This window comes from Genypterus blacodes, unplaced genomic scaffold (genome assembly GCF_046128005.1).
Source record: "Genypterus blacodes isolate CSIRO-AG114 ecotype Tasmania unplaced genomic scaffold, CSIRO-AGI_Gbla_v1 ptg000448l_1, whole genome shotgun sequence".
NCBI classification, from domain to species: Eukaryota; Metazoa; Chordata; class Actinopteri; order Ophidiiformes; family Ophidiidae; genus Genypterus; species Genypterus blacodes.
Genome location: NW_027467217.1, coordinates 44206 through 67500, shown reverse-complemented (window position 1 = coordinate 67500; position 23295 = coordinate 44206). Strand labels below are relative to the sequence as shown.

General features: G+C 50.4%; 2 protein-coding genes across 9 annotated transcripts in view; one reads left to right on the top strand and one right to left on the bottom strand.

The window, feature by feature from the left end:
- The window catches only part of litafd (LITAF domain containing), a 4593-nt gene extending 1408 nt beyond the window's left edge, over positions 1-3185 (top strand). Inside the window, exons 2-5 of the mRNA XM_076139758.1 lie at positions 1698-1752; positions 1842-1925; positions 2036-2237; positions 2421-3185. Of these exons, the coding sequence (XP_075995873.1) occupies positions 1707-1752; positions 1842-1925; positions 2036-2237; positions 2421-2541 (453 nt within the window). The 5' untranslated portion in view covers positions 1698-1706 and the 3' untranslated portion in view covers positions 2542-3185. The remainder of the gene's footprint in view (positions 1-1697; positions 1753-1841; positions 1926-2035; positions 2238-2420) is intronic.
- A 736-nt stretch (positions 3186-3921) lies between these two features.
- usp7 (ubiquitin specific peptidase 7 (herpes virus-associated)) lies at positions 3922-23028 on the bottom strand. 8 transcript variants are annotated; one of them, XM_076139744.1, is made up of 31 exons: positions 22049-23028; positions 16644-16748; positions 16280-16478; positions 16044-16182; positions 15858-15946; positions 15301-15409; positions 14997-15127; positions 14795-14849; positions 14618-14698; positions 13992-14082; positions 13755-13837; positions 13544-13653; positions 12781-12958; positions 12538-12682; positions 12310-12440; positions 11960-12094; positions 11308-11409; positions 10920-11058; positions 10654-10746; positions 10498-10565; positions 9176-9276; positions 8925-9078; positions 8387-8454; positions 6854-6962; positions 6677-6754; positions 6497-6597; positions 6309-6408; positions 5914-6033; positions 5740-5811; positions 5487-5577; positions 3922-5331 (listed from the first exon to the last, which is right to left on the bottom strand). In XM_076139744.1, the coding sequence occupies exons 1-31, from the start codon at positions 22137-22139 to the stop codon at positions 5225-5227; spliced, it is 3375 nt and encodes a 1124-aa protein (XP_075995859.1). In that variant the 5' UTR covers positions 22140-23028; the 3' UTR covers positions 3922-5224. The 8 variants fall into 8 exon arrangements, with proteins under 8 accessions (XP_075995859.1, XP_075995854.1, XP_075995856.1 ...); XM_076139739.1 differs by having other exon boundaries at positions 6854-6956; positions 22049-22841; XM_076139741.1 differs by having other exon boundaries at positions 10953-11058; positions 22049-22841.
- Between the last annotated feature and the right edge of the window lie 267 nt (positions 23029-23295).

The window sequence follows — 23295 nt, the reverse complement described above, 5'->3', positions numbered from 1 at the left end:
GGTGAGGTCGTCTGTACAGGTCTGACGTTGGACTCCCTGAGACTCCCTGCCAGCTATCTGAGCTACTTCCTGTTAGCTGTAGAGGTGGAACAGAAATATTCCAGACTTTGGAATTTGTTTACAACACACTGTTGTTTATGTGGAGATGAGAAGGTCAACCAAGATTCCAATCTACGCTGACGTCAAAGAAACACAATGAACAGAGACAGAAGCTAAGAGGATGGAGGCCACGCCCACATCAGCACGCCTTCAGGCTGGAGCTCAATGTGTCAGCAGAGGAGGGCGAGGCCCTGTGTCATGTGTATGTGGTCAAACCTGACTGTGTGTGTGTGTGTGTGTGTGTGTGTGTGAGAGAGAGAGAGAGAGAGAGAGAGAGAGAGGGAGAGAGAGAGAGAGAGAGAGAGAGAGAGAGAGAGAGAGAGAGAGAGAGAGGGAGAGAGAGGGAGAGAGGGAGAGAGAGAGAGAGAGAGAGAGAGGGGGAGAGAGAGAGAGAGAGAGAGGGAGAGAGGGAGAGAGAGAGAGAGAGAGAGGGAGAGAGGGAGAGAGAGAGAGAGAGAGAGGGAGAGAGAGAGAGAGAGAGAGAGAGAGAGACAGGGAGAGAGAGAGAGAGAGAGAGGGAGAGAGAGGGAGAGAGGGAGAGAGAGAGAGAGAGAGAGAGAGAGAGGGAGAGAGGGGAGAGAGAGAGAGAGAGAGAGTGACATAGCGGGAGAGAGAGAGAGGTTTATGAGACATCTGTCGCTTTGTTGTCTTGAACACAAAGATTCTCTCTCTCTGTCTCCCCCCCTCTCTCTCTCTCTTTACCTCTCTCCCCCTCCCCCCTCTCTCTCTCTCTCTTTGTCTCTCTGTTCTTTTTCTTTACATTCTGCTGACAGACACACACAGTTAGGAATATTTGTGTTTTTAGCTGAACTTGAATGCATCACGAGCTGCAGGGTGTGTTCAGATACACAAAGCAGAGTTGGATAAAGGAGTTTCCTGCAGGGAGTTTTACAGAAACACGTGTGTCCTCAGTTTTACTGACACACACACACACGTAAGACCCAGAGCTCCTTTTCACGAAAGTTCCCTGAACACAACACGCCCAAACCTTAAAGGTGGCGGCTTGGAAACGAGCCAGCGAATCAGAACACCAGAAACCAGATCAGCAACATTCAGAGCAAAACAAACCCTGACAGGCTGAGCTGCTTCATCGCTCCTCTTCCTCCTCTTACAGGATTAAAGATGAAGAACATTTCAGACATAAATGTACGTCAGCGCCCAGAGTCACACATTATTATTAAAGCTTCACAGGACTCAGGAAGCAGAAAGGCTTGTTGATATTTGTTGTGTTTACCTGACGACTTTAAGGAGGTCAAAGGTCAAAATCACAGTTCTCTGAAATCAATCGGAAATGAAATCTAATGATCAGATTACTCAGGAAGGAAGGAACAGACTTACACTCACACACACAGACACACACACACACAATCATCATCCTCAGCTGTGTGCCGTCATGAAGTGAAAAGTGAATTCTGTGTAATTATGTCACTCAGCAGCTCAAACACTCTGATCAGCTGATCCATCAGGCTATTGATGATGTGATCAGGTGCGTCTGATCAGAGACGCTGTGACCTTCATCACTGTGTGACCTTCATCACTGTGTGACCTTCATCACTGTGTGACCTTCATGTCCTCACCTCTTCTTCTTCTTCTTTCAGTGAACCACAATGAATGCAGATGGACAGAAGGAGCCTCCTCCCTACATCATACCAGGTATCATCATCATCATCATCATCATCGCCATGTCCATCCTCATCATCCCCTGGTAGCACTAACTCCTCTTGTTCTCTGTCTCCCTCTAGTGGATGGTCAGGGTGATGGAGGAGTGAAGGTTTACAAAGTTCACACTCCCTTTCCTACTGATAGCTCCAGTCAACAAACTCCAGGTGAACTCGCGCTACTCTTCATCCTTTCTTCATCAGAAACCTCTGCTGATCTTCCTCTTCCTTCTCCAAACACCTTACTCTGCCCTAACCCTGCTCCTCTTCCTCCTCAGTGTACACCGGGGGTCAGGGCATCCCTCTGGGCTCAGATCTGGACGGCGATGGGAAGAGGAAGTATGTGAGCTACGACGTGGGTCTGGGTCACACTGCAGGTATGACCACCTGCCCGTCCTGCCAGCAGCAGGTGATGACCAACGTCACCTACAAAGTGGGAACCTACGCCTGGCTGATGTGCCTCCTCTTCATCTGCTGCGGGTCAGTGCACGGCCACCAGGGGGCGCAAGCTCACTCAAACAAACATCAACAATCCTGTCAGGCAACAAGAACAAGGAGCTGATAGCTACTGCAGTACTGACTGTGTGTCTGTGTGTCTCTGTGTGTGTGTGTGTGTCTGTGTGTGTCTGTGTGTGTCTCTGTGTGTGTGTGTGTGTGTTGCAGGTTGGTCCTGTGCTGCTGCCTGATTCCTCTCCTAATGAAACGCTTTAAGGACGCACACCACACGTGCCCGCGGTGCAACAGAGTGCTGCATGTGGAGAAGAGGAAGTGCTGCAAGAAGTGATGACATCATCAAGCGTCTGACCCCTGCAGCTGACCTGTGACCCAGCACCTTCAGGAAGCTTCTCTCAACATTAATCCTGTCCCACTCCTGCAGAGAAACACTTTACTCTATAATCCAGCCGTTGATTCACAGCCGTGTTAAAATGAAAGTTTGTACAGAGAATTTATTGAATATTTTTATGTTACAAGGGACGATTTTATAAACAACAAATTGATTTGAGTTTCCGTTCATTCTTTGGACTACATTACCTTGAGATGAAGTTTATATTGACCCTGAACTTGACCTCTGCATGGTGAGTTGAAGGTCACATCTTATTTTGTATAGAAATATTAACTCTTTATATGAAGGGATGAAGTCTTACTGTTTACAGACGGCTGGAGGTTTGAGGCACAGCCCACAGCAGAATGTGTCTATAAAGTCTATACCTTTATTTTTGTAATACTTTCTCTCCTGTAGACGATAGATTTGATCTGGGAAAGGAAACGTTTATTTGATCAGAATGCAGAGGAGGAAATGAAATCACTTCTTTTCTGTATCTTGTCTCATTCTACTTATCTACATTAAACTAATATGAAGGAAAACGGTCAGATGCTGCTTTCCCTGCATCTAGGGAACTGTATTATTAAATCAAAGTAGATCCATAAGGTTCTGTCCTGAGTCTTCTTTGTCTTGTTCTCTGAGGTAGAGTGGGAAACCTCAAGTCTACTCTTCATCATAAAGCTCCAACACAGAACTTCCTGTTTATAAATAAAGGCGACACATCTTCATTCAGATTCACTTCATTATAAAGCTTCGGCAGGAATCGGTGTTCTGTCTCCTCCTAGTGGTCACAGCTGTGACTGCACCTGGAACCAAACAGTCCAGTCTGATTTTGGTTCAAGCTTTTTAGTTTCTGATCACACTCCACATGCAAACTCCGACATGGAAGTTTTAAGTTCAAGCTACTGACCCCTGACCCAGAAAGGTGTTTAGAGGTTCTCACACATCCAAAGACATGGTGGAAGATATGGGCGTGGCCCGAGTGCCAGAGCTGCGAGCGGACGGACAGACGGACAGGTGGAGAGGAGCTGGTCCTCCTTGGTGGAGGTATAGATGGCTGAGTTTGGGGGGTGATGACTCTCCTGTTCAGACAGAGTCTCTACTCGTGTGGAGAAGCAGCAGAGTGTCGCTGTTGTTTTTATACAAAATTTTATTCAACATACATTTTCCAGCAAAAAGGCAATATACAGGAGTAAGGGTCGTACACTGCTGCTACAGGGGGGGGGGGGGGGGGGGATCAAACTAGAGGGAGTCCTGTCGCAGGTCGTCATGGTGACGCACGTTTTTAAGCACGGCAAAACCCAACGCAGTTCAGTCGTGAAAGAGAAACAAATTCAAATGTAACAGAAAGAAAAATCTTTAATGGAAAGTCAAAAAGAAAAACCTACACACAAGGAATATGAACACCAGGCTCCTTCTGTACCAACAACAAAGGCGTGTGTGTCTCTTTAATTTTACACGTTCATATTTTTAAATATACAATTCTTAAATGTTGTCTTTACAGAGCCGACTATGCGCTATGGGAGGGAGCGGGTCCTTCTGTGCTTACAAAACAAAAACAAAAGTCAAACTCAGAGTTGAAGGGTTTTCTTCTTCTTACAACAAGATCCGACAAACAGCCAGTGGGCTCCAAGCACAGCGCAGTTACTGCTCCCGACCACCAGGGGGGAAGAGGGAGAGGTGGGGGGAGGGAGGGGGTGGGGTGTGTGTGTGTGTAAGTGTGTGTGTGTGTGTGTGTGTGTGTGTGTGAGAGAGAGTGTGTGTGGAATGACTGAAGAGGGCCGAGGAGCGACGGGACGCTGAGTGCCAACGTGCAACATGAAGAACAGACAATTTATCCTTTTTTTCCCCGTTTTATTTTTCAACAGATGCTGTGGGATTTTATTTTAATATACAAGATCTGCAGAAAAAGACAAAAAGAATCCTCCAACCAAACTAAGTGAGAAAGCAAAGCGTGTAAACAGGAAAGACGTCATTTGTTTCTTTATTTGTTGACTAGTTGCGCTAAAAAGGAGCGGAAACGTGAAGAACCACATCAGGGCAACTAGTGAGGGGGCGGAGCGGCCTGAGGGGGCGGGGCAGGGGGCGGGGCCGCAGAGCCTCGGTTTAAAAAAATAAAACAGAAAAAGCAAAGAAAAAGTCTCCTCTCTCGCTCGCCGCCAGGTTTCTCCTCGCAAACGCGTTCAACAACTTGGAATTCAAACCAAACACGGAGCGTCTGAAGCTGCTGAGGGAGGAAGAGGAGGTCCACCAGCTCACACAAAGGCGTGTGCATGTATATGTGCTTATATACAGACATATACTTAGACTGCAGCCACGCTTCCTCTCGCTTCGCTCATTTCATGCTAAAGAAAACGCCCCCGGTTAACTCCGCCCACTTTAAGACGGGAAAACGGAACGAACGGCCTGAAGAAGAAGAAGAAGAACAAAAAGACGGAGGACAAGAAATACGGGGAGGAGCCGGAGTGGAGCTGCAGGAGTCCAGCTGGAGAGTGTTAAAAGTAATGAACACACACACACACACACACACACTCACTCTCTCACTCTCTCACACACTCTCACACACACACACACGGTTGGTTACAGTCTGTTGTTACGGCGTGTTACGTAGGGAGGAAGAGGAGGAGGAGGAGGGGGGGCTGCTTCAGTTGTGGATCTTGATTGCCTTCTCCAGGTAGGTGTATCTGCCTCTCTTTGGAGCTTTGTTGAAGTGGTCCAACCCTAACCAGGGCCGCGGGTGGGACATGTTACCTGCAGGGGGCAGCAGGGAGCTCGTTACACCTCAGGACCACAGACCAGGACCAGGACCAGGACCGGTCCGGGTCCGGGTCTGATGTTAGAGTGAGACTGGACTGTATGAGTGTGTGTGTGTGCCTGTTTGCATGTCTGCGCGTGTGTGTGTGTACCTGGCTGTGGTTCAAAGTCCTTCAGGTTGACCTCATACTCGTCCTCAGTGATGTACTGATGCCGACCCATCATCACGATGGCAAACTTGAACTACACACACACACACACACACACACACACACACACACACACACACACACACACACACAGACACACACGTTAGACATTAATAAACATCCGACCATGAAAGGTGGAGGCTCCGCCCCCTCCCCAGGCTCCGCCCCCTCCCCCCTCTCAGTAAACATGTTGTACCTTCTCAAACTCTTTCTCCTGGATGTCCAGCATGGTCTGGATCCTCCTCATCACCTCCCTGAAGGACTCACCCTGAGAGATAAGACAGGAGACAAGGAGACAAGGTGAGGACCAGGAGACAAGGAGGCAAGGTTAGGACGAGAGAAAGACACACACACACACACACACACACACCTGTCTAATCTTGAGCAGGAATGGAATCCCGAAGGTGCCGAACACTTCCTTATGGAAGTGAGCCACAGGGATCAGCATCTCACTGTCCTTGTCCAGGTCCACCTGGTCCAGAGGAATCTCCTGGAGGAGGAGGAGGAGGAAGAGGAGGAGTCAGACACACACACACACAGCATGAACTTCCTAAATGTGTTAAGTGGAGCTGAAGGACTCTTATGGTAGCGAGATGAACGGCCTTCTACAGGATGTTCATGCACGACCTCTGACCTCTGGGGGCCTCAGAATCACACAACAAAACACAGCACCTGAGGGTGACCTTTCATCGACCCTGTCAGAGGATCACCTCTACAGGAGATCATGACACAGACAGACAGACAGACAGGTAGACAGACACTCACCTCTATTCTGAAGGTGCGACTGGCAGCCGGAGATAAACATTCTAACAGCTCGTCCTCCTGGTGAACCCCAATGATCTTATAGCTTACTATCTCTAAGAGCCTGAGGGGGGGGGGAGAGACACACGTGAATACAAGAGCACACACACACACACACACACACGCACACACACACACACACACACAGTTACCTGAGCTTCTCGGAGCTTTTCTCTGAGAGCTCCACAGCTTTTTTACATTCATCCAGAAGGTCCCGCACACAGCCGTGCTTATCAGGGTAGAGGGTGATCTCCTGAAACACACACACACACACACAGTCAGTCTCTGCTTGGATCTCCACAGCATTGTGAGCATGAGGGGGCGGGGCTTACCTCCTCTCTGAACTGACTGTTGAGCCATATGGACTTGAAACTCCTCCTGTTTTCAAAATCAGTAATCTTCATCTTTAACTGAAGGAGAGAGACACACACACACACACAATGTTAATCACCAGGACCAGGCTGTGCCCTTTGGCCTGAGACAGGAGGGGGAGGAAGAGGAGGCCCTACCTGCTGGTAGTAGAGTTTCTTGGGCTGTCTGGGTTTGAAGAACTGCAGCAGGTCCCTCAGCGTGCCCTCATAGTTGTGTCTGAGAGGATTCCCTGGACCGTCCCTGTACCTAGCCACCACACCACCAGGCAGGGGGGAGGAGGGGGGCAGAGGGGGACACAATGGAGAGAGACCACAAGAGAAAGGAGCAGGGGGGAGGGGGGGTGAAAGAAGAGGAGAGGGGAGGAAGAGGAGGAGCCAGAGAGGGAGGTGTTAGGAGGAAAACAACAAAAAAAGGTGGGGGGGACAGGTTACCCAACACTTCAACTGACCATCAGGACAAACAGCATGAGACACGTGAGTGTGTGAGACACCTGAGTGTGTGAGACACGTGAGCGTGTGAGACACAGCCCTCCACCCCCCAACAAGACAAGACCAGGAGAGACCAGGAGAGACCAGGAGAGAGCAAGAGAGACCAGGAGAGAGACCAAGAGAGAGACCAGGAGAGACCAGGAGAGACCAAGAGAGACCAAGAGAGACCAGGAGAGACCAGGAGAGACCAAGAGAGACCAAGAGAGACCAGGAGAGACCAGGAGAGACCAGGAGAGACCAAGAGAGACCAAGAGAGACCAGGAGAGACCAGGAGAGACCAAGAGAGACCAAGAGAGACCAAGAGAGAGACCAAGAGAGAGACCAGGAGAGAGACCAAGAGAGACCAAGAGAGAGCAGGAGAGAGAGCAGGAGAGACCAGGAGAGACCAAGAGAGACCAAGAGAGACCAAGAGAGACCAAGAGAGACCAAGAGAGACCAGGAGAGACCAGGAGAGACCAAGAGAGACCAAGAGAGAGCAGGAGAGACCAAGAGAGACCAGGAGAGACCAAGACAGAGCAGGAGAGAGCAGGAGAGAGAGCAGGAGAGAGAGCAGGAGAGAGAGCAGGAGAGAGCAGGAGAGAGAGCAGGAGAGCTTCACATGTGAAAGCAGCAGCAGCACTGTGCCGTATGTGGAACCAAAGGGGAGGCAGAAGAGAACATGAAGGACTGGAGGGAGACGAGCTGGACTGAGACATCTTCACCCCTCACTCAGATCAGTGTAGTGGGAGAGCTGACAGGTGTGTGTGTGTGTGTGTGTGTGTGTGTGTGTGTGTGTGTGTGTGTGTGTGTGTGTGTGTGTGTGTGTGTGTGTGTGTGTGTGTGTGTGTGTGTGTGTGTGTGTGTGTGTGTGTGTGGGGCTTGACAAGAGACGTCAGGAAAGAGAAAACCCTCAGTGGGCATGATGATGATGATGATGGTCCTGTGATAGACTCTGTCTCTGAGTAAGAAAGATGAGTTGGTTTGGCATGTTTGTAAACAAACTGGAGGCTGGTCTGGTCCTGGTGTGGAGATGTGGGCGGAGTCTTGGCACAACAGCACAATGAGCAGCATGGATGAAAACATCACAGCTTCATCTGGAGGGGGGGGGGGGGCCTGGGTGATGAGGATCACCATCATCATCATCCTCACTAATCCCAGTGTGTGTGTGTGTGTGTGTGTGTGTGTGTGTGACGAGCCTCCTACCCCTGTGACTTGAAGAACTGCAGCAGCATTGGATCAGTGTTCAACCTCTGTGCTACTGTCTTAGCCACCTGAGAGGGGGGGAGAGAGGGGGAAGAGACGAAAGGGGAGGAAGGGGAGAGAGGAGAGATGAAGGGCAGAGAGAGAGGGGGGAGACAGACATTAGATGTGTTATTGTCAAAAGAAATCAAAGACAGTGAAGGCAGGATGATTGACAGGAGTGTTTCCAGTGCTGCATGAATCGTCATGGAGACGATGGATCAGGAGGATGGACCCTGACTGACAGATGCTTCACTTCTCTCAGGATCACATGGTGTGGCAGAAATACCTTCCAACACTAGAGGGAGCTGTTAGGTCACTCTTACACTGCCTGACTCTCTGTCTCTCTCTCTGTCTGTCTATCTCTTTCTGTCTCTCTGTCTGTCTGTCTGTCTGTCTGTCTGTGTGTGTGTGTCTCTCTGTCTGTCTCTCTTCCACCCTTCCCTGCTTGTGGGATCATAATATAGTAGAGTTACGGAGCTGAGCGGTGGACAGACGGTACCTGAAAGTAGTTCATGCGGTTGGACAGCGTGACCACGAAGCCGGGGTCGTTGTGGATGGTCTTATCACAGAAGATGACGTCCACGCGGTGGTACAGGTCCCGGAAGTAGTCCTTGGCTGTGGGCAGCTCGCTGCTGTCGTTCTCTGGGTCGTCTCTGCGGCGAGGGACAGACGGACAGGACGAGGAGGAGACGTGAGGGACAGGTCGGGTGGAAGACAGAAGCGCACAAACACACAGGGACGCAGTCTTACTTCTGGAAGACGATGATGTCCCCGTCCATGAGCTCGTCCAGAGCCTTGTCCAGAGAGACGTCATAGTCCTGAATACGCTCCGTTAAGTTGGGCTTTACTTCCTGGAACACACGAGAGAGACGAAGACTTGAGTGAGACAGAGAGAAGACACAAGGACAGGAGAGACAGAGGGAGTGAAGGAGCGATGAAGGTGTGAGCAGAGAGAGAGAGAGATAGAGGGAGCGAGTGAGTGAGTGATAAAGGGAGTGAGTGAGTGAGAGATAGAGGGAGTGAGTGAGTGATAGAGTGAGTGAGTGAGTGAGTGATAGAGTGAGTGAGTGAGTGAGAGGTACTGAGACAGAGTGAGCAAGTGAGTGAGCAAGTGAGTGAGTGAGTGATGGAGTGAGTGAGTGAGAGATGGAGTGAGTGAGAGAGAGAGATAGAGGGAGTGGGTGAGTGAGTGAGTGAGAGATGGAGTGAGTGAGAGAGAGATAGAGGGAGTGGGTGAGTGAGTGAGTGAGAGATGGAGTGAGTGAGAGAGAGATAGAGGGAGTGGGTGAGTGAGTGAGTGAGAGATGGAGTGAGTGAGAGAGAGATAGAGGGAGTGGGTGAGTGAGTGAGTGAGAGATGGAGTGAGTGAGAGAGAGATAGAGGGAGTGGGTGAGTGAGTGAGTGAGTGATGGAGTGAGTGAGAGAGAGATAGAGGGAGTGGGTGAGTGAGTGAGTGAGTGATGGAGTGAGTGAGTGAGAGATGGAGTGAGTGAGAGGGAGATAGAGTGAGTGGGTGAGTGAGTGAGTGAGAGATGGAGTGAGTGAGAGAGAGATAGAGGGAGTGGGTGAGTGAGTGAGTGAGAGATGGAGTGAGTGAGAGAGAGATAGAGGGAGTGGGTGAGTGAGTGAGTGAGAGATGGAGTGAGTGAGAGAGAGATAGAGGGAGTGGGTGAGTGAGTGAGTGAGAGATGGAGTGAGTGAGAGAGAGATAGAGGGAGTGGGTGAGTGAGTGAGTGAGTGATGGAGTGAGTGAGAGAGAGATAGAGGGAGTGGGTGAGTGAGTGAGTGAGTGATGGAGTGAGTGAGAGAGAGATAGAGGGAGTGGGTGAGTGAGTGAGTGAGTGATGGAGTGAGTGAGTGAGAGATGGAGTGAGTGAGAGAGAGATAGAGTGAGTGAGTGAGAGATGGAGTGAGTGAGAGAGAGATAGAGGGAGTGGGTGAGTGAGTGAGTGAGTGATGGAGTGAGTGAGTGAGAGATGGAGTGAGTGCGAGAGAGATAGAGTGAGTGAGTGAGTGATAGAGGGAGTGGGTGAGTGAGTGAGTGAGTGAGTTAGACTGACTATGTGAGTCACCTCATAGAGGATAAGGCTTGTTTCCTGTTGAAAACCTGCTCGCTCACACATCACCACCAACAGATCTCCTGTTAGAGACACAACACAGAAACAACAGAGCAGTTATTATACGCACACACGCACCTCCCCCCTGCCCCCACACAGACACACACTTACTTATTTTGCAGGATATAGGTGTGTAGATATGTCCACAATAATTTAAGCTTCTGGTTTTGGGGTCATACATCTTCAAAAACAACATGACGTCATCTGAAAAGAATCAAGAACCAGAATGAAGACAGAACCCAAACATGAGCGTCCATCATCCAAACACACACACGCCTCACACACACGCCTCACACAACACTTGCAGCGTTTACACAAATTTGCGCTGCGATTGAACACACACACTCACACACACACACTCACACACACACACTCACGAAAGCGGGGCAGCGTAGACGTGTGGGACTCACGGTCTTTGTCAAACTTGGGTAACGTCGCCCCACTGGCAGCCATCTCTGGATCCACAGTCTCCAGAAATATTGTCCAGGGGTTCTCATTGTCGCTCAAGTCAATCATCTGAAACACACACACACACATTAACACAAAGCCTCGACCTGATGTTCACCAGGTTTCTTTTACTGGTGTGCCCATAGAAAATGAGACTTCCTGTAAGAAACTGATCTCACACACACACACACACACACACACACACACACACACACACACACACACACACACACACACACACACACACACACACACACACACACACACACACACACACACACACACACACACACACACACACACACACACACGACTCACCGACTTGTTGCAGTCGGCCTCATAGTCGAGCATGGCGGGCCGTTTGGTTCCGTTGCTCCGGGCCTGCATGGGCCACAGCCTCATCTGGTCCTGTGGGAAACCCTGCAGACACAGACACACAGCTGTTTACACCACCGGACACACTGAGGGACACTGCTTTGGTTCAGTCCAAACGTCAACAATCAGAAAAGAACAGCAGCGCCACAAAACCTAAAGAAACAAGTTGACTCATAAGAATCACAGCAGCAGTGCAGTGAGGAACATGAGGGTGAGAAAGAGAAGATGAAGCAGACTGCAGCAGAAGTGGACCCCCTTCAGATCCTCATGTGAGGATCAGGATGCAGTCCGCCTGTCAGCAGCATGGACAGACTGAAGCACACGGTCCAGGAGGAACAGGAGGTTCCGTCCTTTAGATCCCAGAACCGGACAACTAAAAGGCACCAGGCACCTTCTTCTTCCATTTTGTTCTGTCTGTCGGTGCCTTGCTGCCCCCTGCTGGTCTGAAGGGAGGCTCAGCACCGAGCTCAGCTCCAGTGAGAGGAAGTGTGAGAGAGGGTGGTATGCATGTGTGGGAGGGGCTTGAGTCAGTCTCAGTGTCTTAGGGGGACAAAAGGAGAGGAGGAGACATAAGAAGAGACGAGTGTGTCCTCACCATGGTCTGGGAGAGGTTCTGGACAAACTCCTGCAGCGTGGAGCTCTTCAGCACCTTGAAGACGGTGTACTTCACCTTCTCCTCGTCATACATGTCGTTACCTTGGTGACCACAGAACTGGTCCTCAGTCACCATCTGTCAACAGGAAGACAACAACCTGAGACAGATTCAACACGGAGAGACGACTCCACATCACAGCTCAGACCTGAAGCTGAGTCCGACCCAGACGCAAACTGACCAAGTTGTGTCCGAGTCCCACACCCTAAGACTCCAAAGAGTCAGTGATGTGGTTTGGAGGTTCATTAGTCGGCTCTCTTCTAGTCCAGGTCAGAGTTCACCGGGTTGCTTACCTGCACCTGCATGTAGAGGTGAGCTTCCTGTCGCTCCTTCCTCTTCTGAGCCTCCACCCTCTTCTCCTCCTGCAGTCGCTCCACCAGCTGCTGTGGTATGTCCACGTCTGTCATGGGCTGCAGCACCTCGCCTGGGGGCGGAGCAGGAAGTGTGAGTGAGGGAGAGGTGAGGGAGAGCAGAGGGAGAGCAGAGGGAGCGGTGGTGACTCTGTGGACTGGGACACTCACCCAGTTTGGACTCGCGGATGTAGACCAACATGTAGGCGTTGGTGCAGTGGCGCACAGAGAGGTCGTCGTCGTGGCCGCCGTAGTTGTGCTCGATGGCCTCTTCCTTGGTGCAGCGTGACACGACGTCATCATCAAACTTACACCACTGCGGGGGAGGGGGAGGAGGAGGCAGAGTGAGCAGGGAGCAGACGGGCGAAGCTGGAGGGAAATGTGCGTAAAAAGGTAGAAAATGTTTGTCCTCACTGCTGGTTCCTTGTCACTCACTTTGCCGTCTCCCTTAGGATTAAGATAGACGACATAGTGACCGCCGTGGTTGTCCCCGCTGTGCACCAGCACCGCGTGCAGGATGTAGTTGGCCGGGTCCTTGGAGTCCGGCTTCTGGAGGAACTCGTCCAGAGGCAGCTGATCGGGAAACTCAAACCTGAGGAGGACGAGACCAGAAGAGGGAGAGAGAGTGAGTGAGTGAGAGAGGGAGGGAGAGAGAGCGAGGGAGAGTGAGTGAGAGAGAGAGGGAGGGAGAGTGAGAGAGAGAGGGGGAGAGTGAGCAAGAGAGAGAGGGAGGGAGAGAGAGCGAGAGAGAGAGGGAGGGAGAGTGAGTGAGAGAGAGAGGGGGAAGAGTGAGTAAGTGAGGGAGAGAGAGGGGGCGAGTGAGTGAGTAAGAGAGAGGGGAGAGAGGGCAAGAGAGAGGGGAGAGAGGGCGAGAGAGAGGGGGATGCTGACGTGATCAGAAAATAAACAAACAATAAAAGTGTGTGTGTACATTCAGAGCCCTCAGGGTCCAGGTGCCAGTGGCAGCATCACAGGAACGACTCAGAGCGCCAGAGACTGTGTGTGTGTGTGTGTGTGTGTGTGTGTGTGTGTGTGTCTGTGTGTGTCTGTGTGTGTCTGTGTGTGTCTGTGTGTGTCTGTGTGTGTCTGTGTGTGTCTGTGTGTGTGTGTGTGTGTGTGTGTGTGTGTGTGTGTGTGTGTGTGTGTGTGTGTGTGTGTGTCTGTGTGTGTGCCTCACCTGTCGTTGATCTTGATGTTCTGGTCGGTCTGTGGGTCGTACATGAACCTCATCAGCTGCAGGTGGAGGATGGGGGGGAAGGTCAGGAACTTCACTCCTTTCTCTGCTTCCTGCAGCACAGACACACACACACACACACACGTCAAAGCTTCACAGAGGCCCAGAAGAAGAGGAGACGCTCTTCATCATCTCATCATAGTGAGCGGCTCACCTGCAGACCGTGCTCGCCTGCGTCGTACTTGTTGTCTCCGTCTAACTGCTCCGTGGCAACGTAATCCTTGAACGACTCGAAGACTGAGAGAGGAAGAGAAAGGGTTTGTTACCAGCGGTTACAGGGTTGTAGAAGACGCAGGCCATGCTTCTGAGGAACGTGTTTAGGATATTTACTGCATCCATGATCAAACAGCTGAGACGAGCTCGGCCTGCAGCTGCCTGGGTTCATACTCACTGTTCTTCTTGCCCTTTATGCTGAGCTGGATGTCGTAGTAATCCTCTATCCGCTCTGACCGGTAGTCCACATGTTTACACTGGATATATGACTGAGAGAGAGAGGACACACACACACACACACACACACACTGTCAGACTATCTGAATGAAACGGTGCAGTCAAACTAATTTGTATCATTCTGGATCTCTATTTTTAATCTGACCTTATTCCAGATCCATGCTGAGCTAATGTGGCCCGACTCAGACCAGCAGAGTCCCACCTTGCCCCCCCTCGCCCCCACCCAGCCCAGCCCAGCCGCATGGTGCAGTGACTAAAGGAAGAACGCGCCTCTTGGCTCGCTCTGATTGGTTGGACATTTAGGAAGTCACCAACCAGGTCACAGTGGAATCTGGTTAAGCAGAGAATCTGAGCGGTGTGTGTCTGTACTCGGGTCCAGCTCAGCACGTCTTCACACTGATCAGGTGCTTTGCTCAGAGGCACTTCAGCAGGAAGGAACCAGGAACCTTCAGACTGCTCTCACACTCTATCATCTATTTATACCCACGACACAAACTGAGGGCCCCTACTCAAACAGGAAGAATCTCAGTGAGAGGAGGAGGAGGAGGAGGAAGAGTATGAACGTACCACCATCTTCCCTCTGAAGAGCTTGGGGATGGTTCCCTCCACACAGGTGCCTTTCATTTTGTTCTCCACGTTGTCCAGCAGCTGAAACAAACCCAAAGTACATCACTCATGAAGTACAGTCACACACAGGCAGACAGGCAGGCAGACAGACAGACAGGCAGACAGACAGACACTTACCACTCTGCACAGCTCCTGCACGTCGTGTTGCATGAAGCTGTCTAGCGTTTCCCACCTTCAAACAGAGACACAGAGGAGTCAGAGTGTGAGTGTGTGAGTGTGTGTGAGTGTGTGTGTGTGTGTGTGTGTGTGTGTGTGTGTGTGTGTGTGTGTGTGTGTGTGTGTGTGTGTGTGTGTGTGTGTGTGTGTGCGCGCATCTTACCCAAAGGACTTGGTGAGCTTCTTGGTGCCCACAGGTTTGTCGCTGTGCTGCAGCTCGTAGAAAACCCTCTGTAGAGCCAGAGGGACGCTCTTGGACGAGTCGTCTCCTTCTGTGGGCATCATGTACACCGCCTGGAACACACACACACACACACACACACACACACACACACTCACTGTCCATCCAACTACTCACGTTCTCGTATTTGAATCTGTATTCTTATTTATAACACCAGCACACGTGCGCACACATGCGCACGCACACACACACAGTTTCTGATAGAGCGACAGACAGAGCAGCTTACCCTCCGTAGCTGGTTGGTGAAGAAGAGTGTCTGTAGCAGGCTGTTCATGTAGCAGGTGGCTCCCTGGTTCTTCAGCCCAACATAGCCTGTGTGTTTCTTAGAGTCCCAGCTGGTTACACACACACACACACACACCTTTGTCATTTAGGAGGAAGAGTAACCCGACCCTCCTCACACCTCACTGTGACCCGATTATGTCACACATCTCACACTGAACACGGGAAGGAGGAAGAGACCAACCAACAACCACGTACCGTGACACGTAAGGTGCCACAGCTTGGACCACCTCAGGGGTGGGATGTTTCACCTAAACTAGACGTTGTGTTGTGTTGTGTTGTGTTGCGTTGTGTTGTGTTGTGTTGTGTTGCGTTGTGTTGGCTTAAAGAATCACAAAGCTTCCAACTACAACTGTCTGTCTCCTACTAACTGTTACCATCTGATTCCTAATATAATAATAATAAAAGCTTCATAAACACATTCCCTCCCTGAGCAGAGGAACAGTTAGAGAGCAGAGAGCCCACAGGAAGCAGAGAGGAGGAGGAGGAGGAGCTACGTACGCCACTCCATGGGGGGCGTCGGCCTGGACGTAGACTTCAAAGGTGACTTTGTCGTCGTCGATGAAGCCCCTCTCTGGATCGGTCACATCCTGGAACACAACAGGCCTGTCACTCAGCAGCCACAGGGCGCACACACACACACACACACGGAAGCTCTGAGCCAAGCACGCCTCCTCTGCTACTCACGCTCCAGGACATGAAGTTGGAGAAGCCCCAGTCGTTCTCCTTGTGGAAGAAGAGGTGGCTGATCCTGCGGCTGAAGGACTTCTCATCGTCTTTGTAGTTGATGATCTTCAGCATCGCCTGAGCGTGGCATGACCATGACCTAAGACAGAGCGCAGGCAGTCAGAGCAGCTCCCCAGAGCAGCCTCCCCTCTATGTGTGGGTTGCATTAACCCCTCCCCTCCCACAGAGACACCTACGTGGAGTCGGACTCTGCGTTACACTGGAGGAAGAAGCCCACGCTCTTCTGGTGAGGCCGGTCGGGGTAGAACCGCGGCATCACCATGATCTTCCACGGAAGGTTCCGGACAAAGCAGGACGGGCTGAGCACCGACTCGCTCAGGCGGCTGAAGCGCTCCACCACAAAACGGAATGTTGCCTCGGATCGCCAACTGGTGTCTGAAGGAGAGAGAGAGTGAGGGAGTGAGAGAGTGAGAGAGTGAAGGCTAGAGGACGACTGGACATGCAGGGTAGTGTGTGTGTGTGTGTGTGTGTGTGTGTGTGTGTGTGTGTGTGTGTGTGTGTGTGTGTGTGTGTGTGTGTGTGTGTGTGTGTGTTCCTCACCGTCCTCCATGTCCTCCTCTGTGTTGTTGTGTCCGTCGGCCATGGCCATGTTTCCGTTAATCACTGGATTGGCTGGGATTCTTGGGGGGTCATCTGTGTCCCCAGCTACACACACACACACACGAGAGAGAGAGAGACAGACAAGTGTGAGAAAACATTGAGGTTGGGTGGAACACGCCTCCTCAGCACTGCGCCCCCCTGCACCCCCCCCCCCCCCCCCATGCCTGTGGGAGGAGCCTAAATGTGTCCCTCAGACTCTTCCTTGTGCTTCACTGTCCCACAGGTGACTGATGAGGATGATGAAGGTTTCACTTCCTGCTCTCTCCACATCAAATGATCCATGTTTACAACACACACACTCTCTTACCAACTTTGTCCATCCTAGAATGAACACTTATGGATTCACAAGCAGCCGTGTTCCTCTGCTTCGCCGCCTCAGACTCTTCGTGTAGCAGCCAGAGAGGAAGCACATTTAGTAATGTACAAGGATAACATCACTGTTGTAACTTTGTTGGTTTAGATGACATCACTGTTGTAACTGTGTTGGTTTGGATGACATCATTGTTGGACTTTGTAAGTGTGGAAGACATCACTGCTGTAAAGCTGCCGGCCTGGATGACATCAAGGTCGCGCCTCTGTTGTAGTTTGATGGCCGCTAACGCCTCGTCACAAATCTGCACAACCTACTCTCAGCTAGGTTAGGGCAAAGGTCAACATATGAGTGTGTAACTAAGCTTGTGTCTTCATGTAGAGGAGCTTTAGAGGCTCTAACACGTGAGCATGGATCCATAAGAAGGACAAACATCAGCTTAATTGCTTATTTCTATACAAACACGCTGCATCCTCTCTGCTGCTCCAGGGATCTATACCTTTCACTTCCAGACTGAGTGGGAAACATCTCTGTGAGCGCTCCAGCCTCAGTCTGACAGCGTGAGGCGTGAGGCGTGAGGCCGGAGCTGGAGCTGAACAGAGAGCCAGCAGCGGCGTTACAGCAGGCTGGGTAATTACAGACACAATGCAGGATTAAGCTGCAAGTCATCGCTCAAACAAAACCACGTGCTCACTAATGAGGAGGGCCACCGTCTCATCCGTCACAACACGCTCGCCACCCAATCACAGAGCAGACGTGGAGCCACCGAGGCCTGCCTGGATCCTGTGACGGCGGCGTGTGAGGGAAAACAGAGCTGGGAGAGAGGAACGTGCTTCCTGTGCTCATCCGTCTCTGTCTGTGTGTCAAGGCTACGTTCCTCGTCTTCCTCTGAGCTGACTGACGAAGCAGCAGCAGCGTGTCTGCATGTAACATGACTGTCCCAGTCCTCCCTCACTCGCTCGCTCAGGACACTGACCTCATTACATCAAGTGGATTACACCCAGCCAATGGTGGCCATCAGTCATTCCAAGACAAGTGCTTATCCCGCCTCCTTCCTCACTCTGCACACAAACCTGGGATCAGGGAGGAGCCAGAGCCGGACCAAGGCTCCACATGAGGTAAAGACACTGTGGTCTTTATGTGGAGATGACATGAAGTCAGTCCGCCCTGATGTCAGGTATCTGCTGCTCACTGACCAGGCCTTCAGCTGTGTGAGGCCATGAAGCCACGCCAAGGCCAGCTTCCTCCCCTTTACTCAACCTTCCTATCAAAGAGTCCCGTGTGAGTGTGAAACGTGTTTGTAACTCTGTAGCAGCAGAAACACAACATTTGCACCCAACACTCATTTCTAACAACGTTTTCTAAACTTAATTCTTTAAGGTCTTCAGGCTCTGGACTGGAAACAACATGGAGAGGTTTTGAAGTCAACTAGAAAAGAATTCTTGTTAGAACATTATGAAATATTTCCAGGTGTGCGTTGAACCTAAAGGTACAAGGTTACAGCAGAACAGCTGATCTGTTACAGTGACTTGGCACAAAGGGGCTGACATTCTGTACACAGAGCCTGATGCACTCTCTGAATGCTGACTAATGCAATCAGAGCACAACACCAGAGAGGATGAGGAGGGTGGACCTTCCCTTTCACCAGAAAGCTGACTTCAATCTGCTCAATGGAGTTAAGAAACAGACAAAAAGGCAAAGAATCACTTTTTTTACAAAGAGCAAAGAAAGCAAAGGCGAAAACTGCACACTTGTACCACTTTAAACTCAAGTAAGGGCCACATAAATGTAATATAGTGAAATAAATCCTTATGAATGAATAAAGTCAGAATATTAATGAATCGCTAATGAAAAACAGCTTTTCTTTTTTCATTAGCTTAGAAGGGGAGAAGCAGCTTTGTGCTTCTGGGTCCTAAAGATGAAGCATGTGGAGTCCCCACGCTGCTCTGATGGGACGGAAGCAAAGGTCCCAGTTTGAGTTTTTGAGTTTGCTGAGTAACAGGACGACCTGAGTTAACGCTGCTTAATTTGAACTCTAGCACACCACTCACAAAACGACACACTGGTAAACGTCACTCCCCACACAGCCGTTACTGACCTACACACACAAAACACACAAGTGGGACCTGAAGGAACAACCCAACAGACGGACCTGGACCCTCTGCCTGCAGGAGCACGGCCACATTGGTCACAAAGCTGTGGTGTGATGTCTAAAAGAGGAGAGAGCAGCAGACCTCAGGTGTCTCTGGAGCCCCGTGCTATAATGCAGTGTGTGTGTGTGTGTCACGCTGCTAAGGAGAGCAGAGATGACGACGTGATGATTCTGTGACATCACTCAGCAACACATTGGTCCGCTTGCACTCATGCCACTTTAGATTTATTTATTGATAAGTCTGTGTATATATATATATTTTATTCTGTTATTTAGTCTGGTCTGCTCTCTAATTCCATTTTCTTTTATGTTTAGAACTTTTGCGCAATTTGCACTAAATTCAAGTTCTTTATGCTGCTATCGATGTCTTGTCACAAAGAATTCCAATGTACCTTACGACCCTGTGTTTTACTGTGCAAATGACAAACTTGAAACTTGTTTTCATGTTTCTCTGTAATCCATTTCGGCCCAAATGCAGTTCAGACAGATGTTAGAGGAGCCAGCAGCTCTCAGTGTGTATGAAGTGTTGGGTTAAGTGCTTCCACACTTCATGATGAACAGGTTTGTGTATTTTAATCATAGTTAACTCTTGTTCTATCTTTACAGGGTAGCTGTTTTGTAATGATGAGATCGATGATAGCAGAAGGAGCTCTGCGACTGCCATGTTTTATAGATGAAGAGCTGAACCTTGAACCTGACTGCAGTATATAGGAGATATGTGGAAGAGTCTGGTGTTTACCAGACGTTTACATTCCTGAAAAATGTATCAGAGTGGCAGTCTGTTACTCTGAGTGACACATTACTTCAGTCACAACATGACCAAAGCTTGAACACACATGGATGCACAGTGAGTGAGACAGCAGCTCAGCTTCAGGCCTGCAATGATTACAATGAACTAATACATTTCTCTGATTACTGAGAGACAACAGTTTGGTCTGAAATTACAGTACAATTAAGTATAATTAAGATATAACGTGTTATTTAACACAATAATAAATAATAGTCTTATCTAAGAATTGTTTTATTATACATCTTACTTAGTAGTCTCAGCCAACTCTGTTACTAAGAAATTAGACTACAGAGGAAATATGATCTATTTACATCAGAATATTAAGTGAACCTGCTAATAATGTGGTAAAGAACAAACAATAACGTGTTAGAAGTGTTCCTTACAGGCTCCGTGTGAAGGTGAAGAAGATGAAGGCCATGAAGTGAGGAGCAGATCAACAGAAGCTGAGCCTGAATGACGCAGTGATGCTGAGGGCTAACAAACGCCTCCGCCCGGGCCGAAGCACAAACACACGGGAGAATACAACACAAAGCCGAAGCTGTGAGCGGCGCTCTAAAGGAGGCGAACGCTGTGTGGACGTTCACACACACGGGCCGAAACCGCCGCACTAACACACTAACAAACAGAGATCATTAAAGATGGCGAGCTCCATGCCGCTCGCTCCTCCATACAATGAAGCAGCAAATCCCCGCGCTGCCTGAGCGGGCCTGACTGCGGGACTGAGCAACGCCGCAAAACGAGCCTCACTAAACGGCCACAAATACACGCACACACAGCCGAATAAAGACGAGATTCATTTCGATTTATTTTCTCTTCACACCGCCGCTTCATCTGGCGGCAGCGGAGGAGCCAAAGTGGCGAAGTGGGACTGACGCATCTAGGTTAGCTGGCCACCTAGCTGCAGCCCACAGGCCGCCGCTAGCCGGACTCACTAGTGTCGATACACAAACTGGGCAGCAGAATAGAACCCGCCCGGATGGTTTAGTCTGCTATTAAAGCGATAACTGGGCGAATAAATGATCGGTTTACGTAAACATTAAAGGCCTCGCTGTCAAATCGATCGTTGCAAAATACAAGCCGCCATTTTGAAACGCCACACACCCCCCTCCGCTAGCGTTAGCTGATTAGCTAACTAGCATGCTAGCCTTCGAATGTGCGTATTACAGTGTGCCTCGTTGCTAATTGGCTAGCTTACAATTAGCTGTCTCGCTACAAATGTTTATTAATGCAACATCGATTTATACGCATAATGAACACACGGAGGTTGAACTGAAGTCTTAGGATATCAAATGTAATTGTGTTTACAGAGACTCGGGCATATTAGCGCTGACTCCGTGTTCCAGCAGCTTACTTGACACATTTCGCTCTGTAATCGTTTCTTTCTGCAGGCCCACATTTACAAGCTAGCAGACACGATGCTAACAGGCTAAAAAAATGTTCGCATGACGCGTGGGATGATGGTGAAGAATCTGCTCTTTCATCACACAGATCCATGGGTGTTTGTTACTTTACTTACTGCGGTTCTAACGAACATCTCTAATGAAGATGAAGTGTCAGCGTCACCACAGAGCCGTGATGAGGGGAGAGTAGAAACTGTTACCCAGACGGAGGTTCCTTTCGTTAATTCCGAGTCCAGCAACCGCAATGTTTACAAACAGCACTGCACAGATAATCGTAGCTGAATCTTTACATTTGTTGTCTTAGGTGTGATATTCAAAAAGCCGCTTGTGCTCAGGTGTCTGGCTGAGGCGGAGACGCGAGAACAAAACGCATCAGTAGATTTAGAGACGGAGGCTAATCTCAGACACTGGAGGTTAATCTATTCTAAATATTGTTGGGGGGTTTTTTGCAAACGGCGGGAAATGGTACAAACACAAACAACATGTCGGGCTTCTTTATCCTGTAACGCTGAATGAGGTCAGCTTCGCCTAAGTGTGCTGCCTCTACAGAGCCGCAGCCGGCTGCTGAGGCTAACAGGCCTGCGTGTTTACTGTGGAGCTCAGCGGTGGAACTGCGCTCATTTCCCCCGCAGACGCAGATGTAATGGCGGATAATAAATAATAATAACCGGAGCTCCGCGGGGCGCTGCTCACCTTCCATCTCCATGTCCTCCGGCTCGCTGAGCTGCTGCTCGCCGGCTTTCTGCTGTTGCTGCTGCTGCGTGTGGTGATGGTGGTGGTTCATGTCGGCAGCTGTTGTTGTTGTGGTCGTAACGCGCTGGTCCTGGTCCCGGTCCCTGTCGTCGTCTCGGTTCCGCTCGACCTTGTCCTGACTCGGCTCGGGTGGGAGCCTGGTTCTGGCCTGCTGGTGAGGTGCGGTAGGGTGCGGAGGAGGGGGGGCGGACAGGTCGAGCCTCGGCGGCCGGGCCTGCTCTGACGCGTCCTCGGCCTTGTCCGCTGTCAGCGCCGCGCAGTGAGGGGGGGAGGTCGGCGGGGGAGCGGGCAGAGAAACGCGGACGTATTTGCTCGCTATTCGCCCAATCTCGGCGCCTTTGGTGGGTGCGAGTCGCGGGGGTGACGGACGGAAGGGGGGTGGGGATGGATGGATGGACGGGGGGGCTTCGAAGATGGAGGCCCGCTGAAATGAGCTGAATCTATCCGGCTTTAACCCGGGGAAATGTGGGGCAATGAGCTCTGCACCCGAAGGAACAAACGGCCCGCTCAGCGTCCTACCTGACACGGGGCGGCCAGCGGGGGGAGATCGGTACAACAGCGAAGAAAACAACGGCTCATTTAATACCAAAACACATTTAACAACTTTCCCCGCAGTGTCCCCAGTCCGTGTGCTCCTCCGATTGTCCCTCGGCTGGGGGAGAGTGAAGGAAGAAACGTTCCATTCAATCCAGCGTCCAATACGGAATCGCACTAATGTGGAAGTTCGCGGAGACTAAGAGTTCTCACGGGCCGACACACAAGAGCACAAACCCCGAGCTCCGAACACGAGAAACGACTAAACACCGGCACTGTGTCGCATTTCTGCCCGTTAATGAAGCGATGCAGCCGGTCACACAGCCCGCTCCTCCCGTGCTCTGTGATGTGTTGAGTCGAGGTAAATCTCAAAATGGCGGTCGCGCTCTTCTCTGAAATGTCACATCCGCATGGAGCTCCAGGCGCCGGCCCATCCCGACCGGGTCCGGATCAGACCAACACATCTGGGTCTGGACCTGAACTGGGTCTGTGAGAGAGCGGGACGAGCGGCAAAAGGTGGAGAGTAGGAGAAGTTGTGAAATTGTAGGATTTTAAAGTCAATTTGACGACTAAAGGACAAAGATAACGGCGGACAATCATGTTTTTATTTATTTAAAAAAGTAATAACAATATAATAAATGCTATTTAAGAGA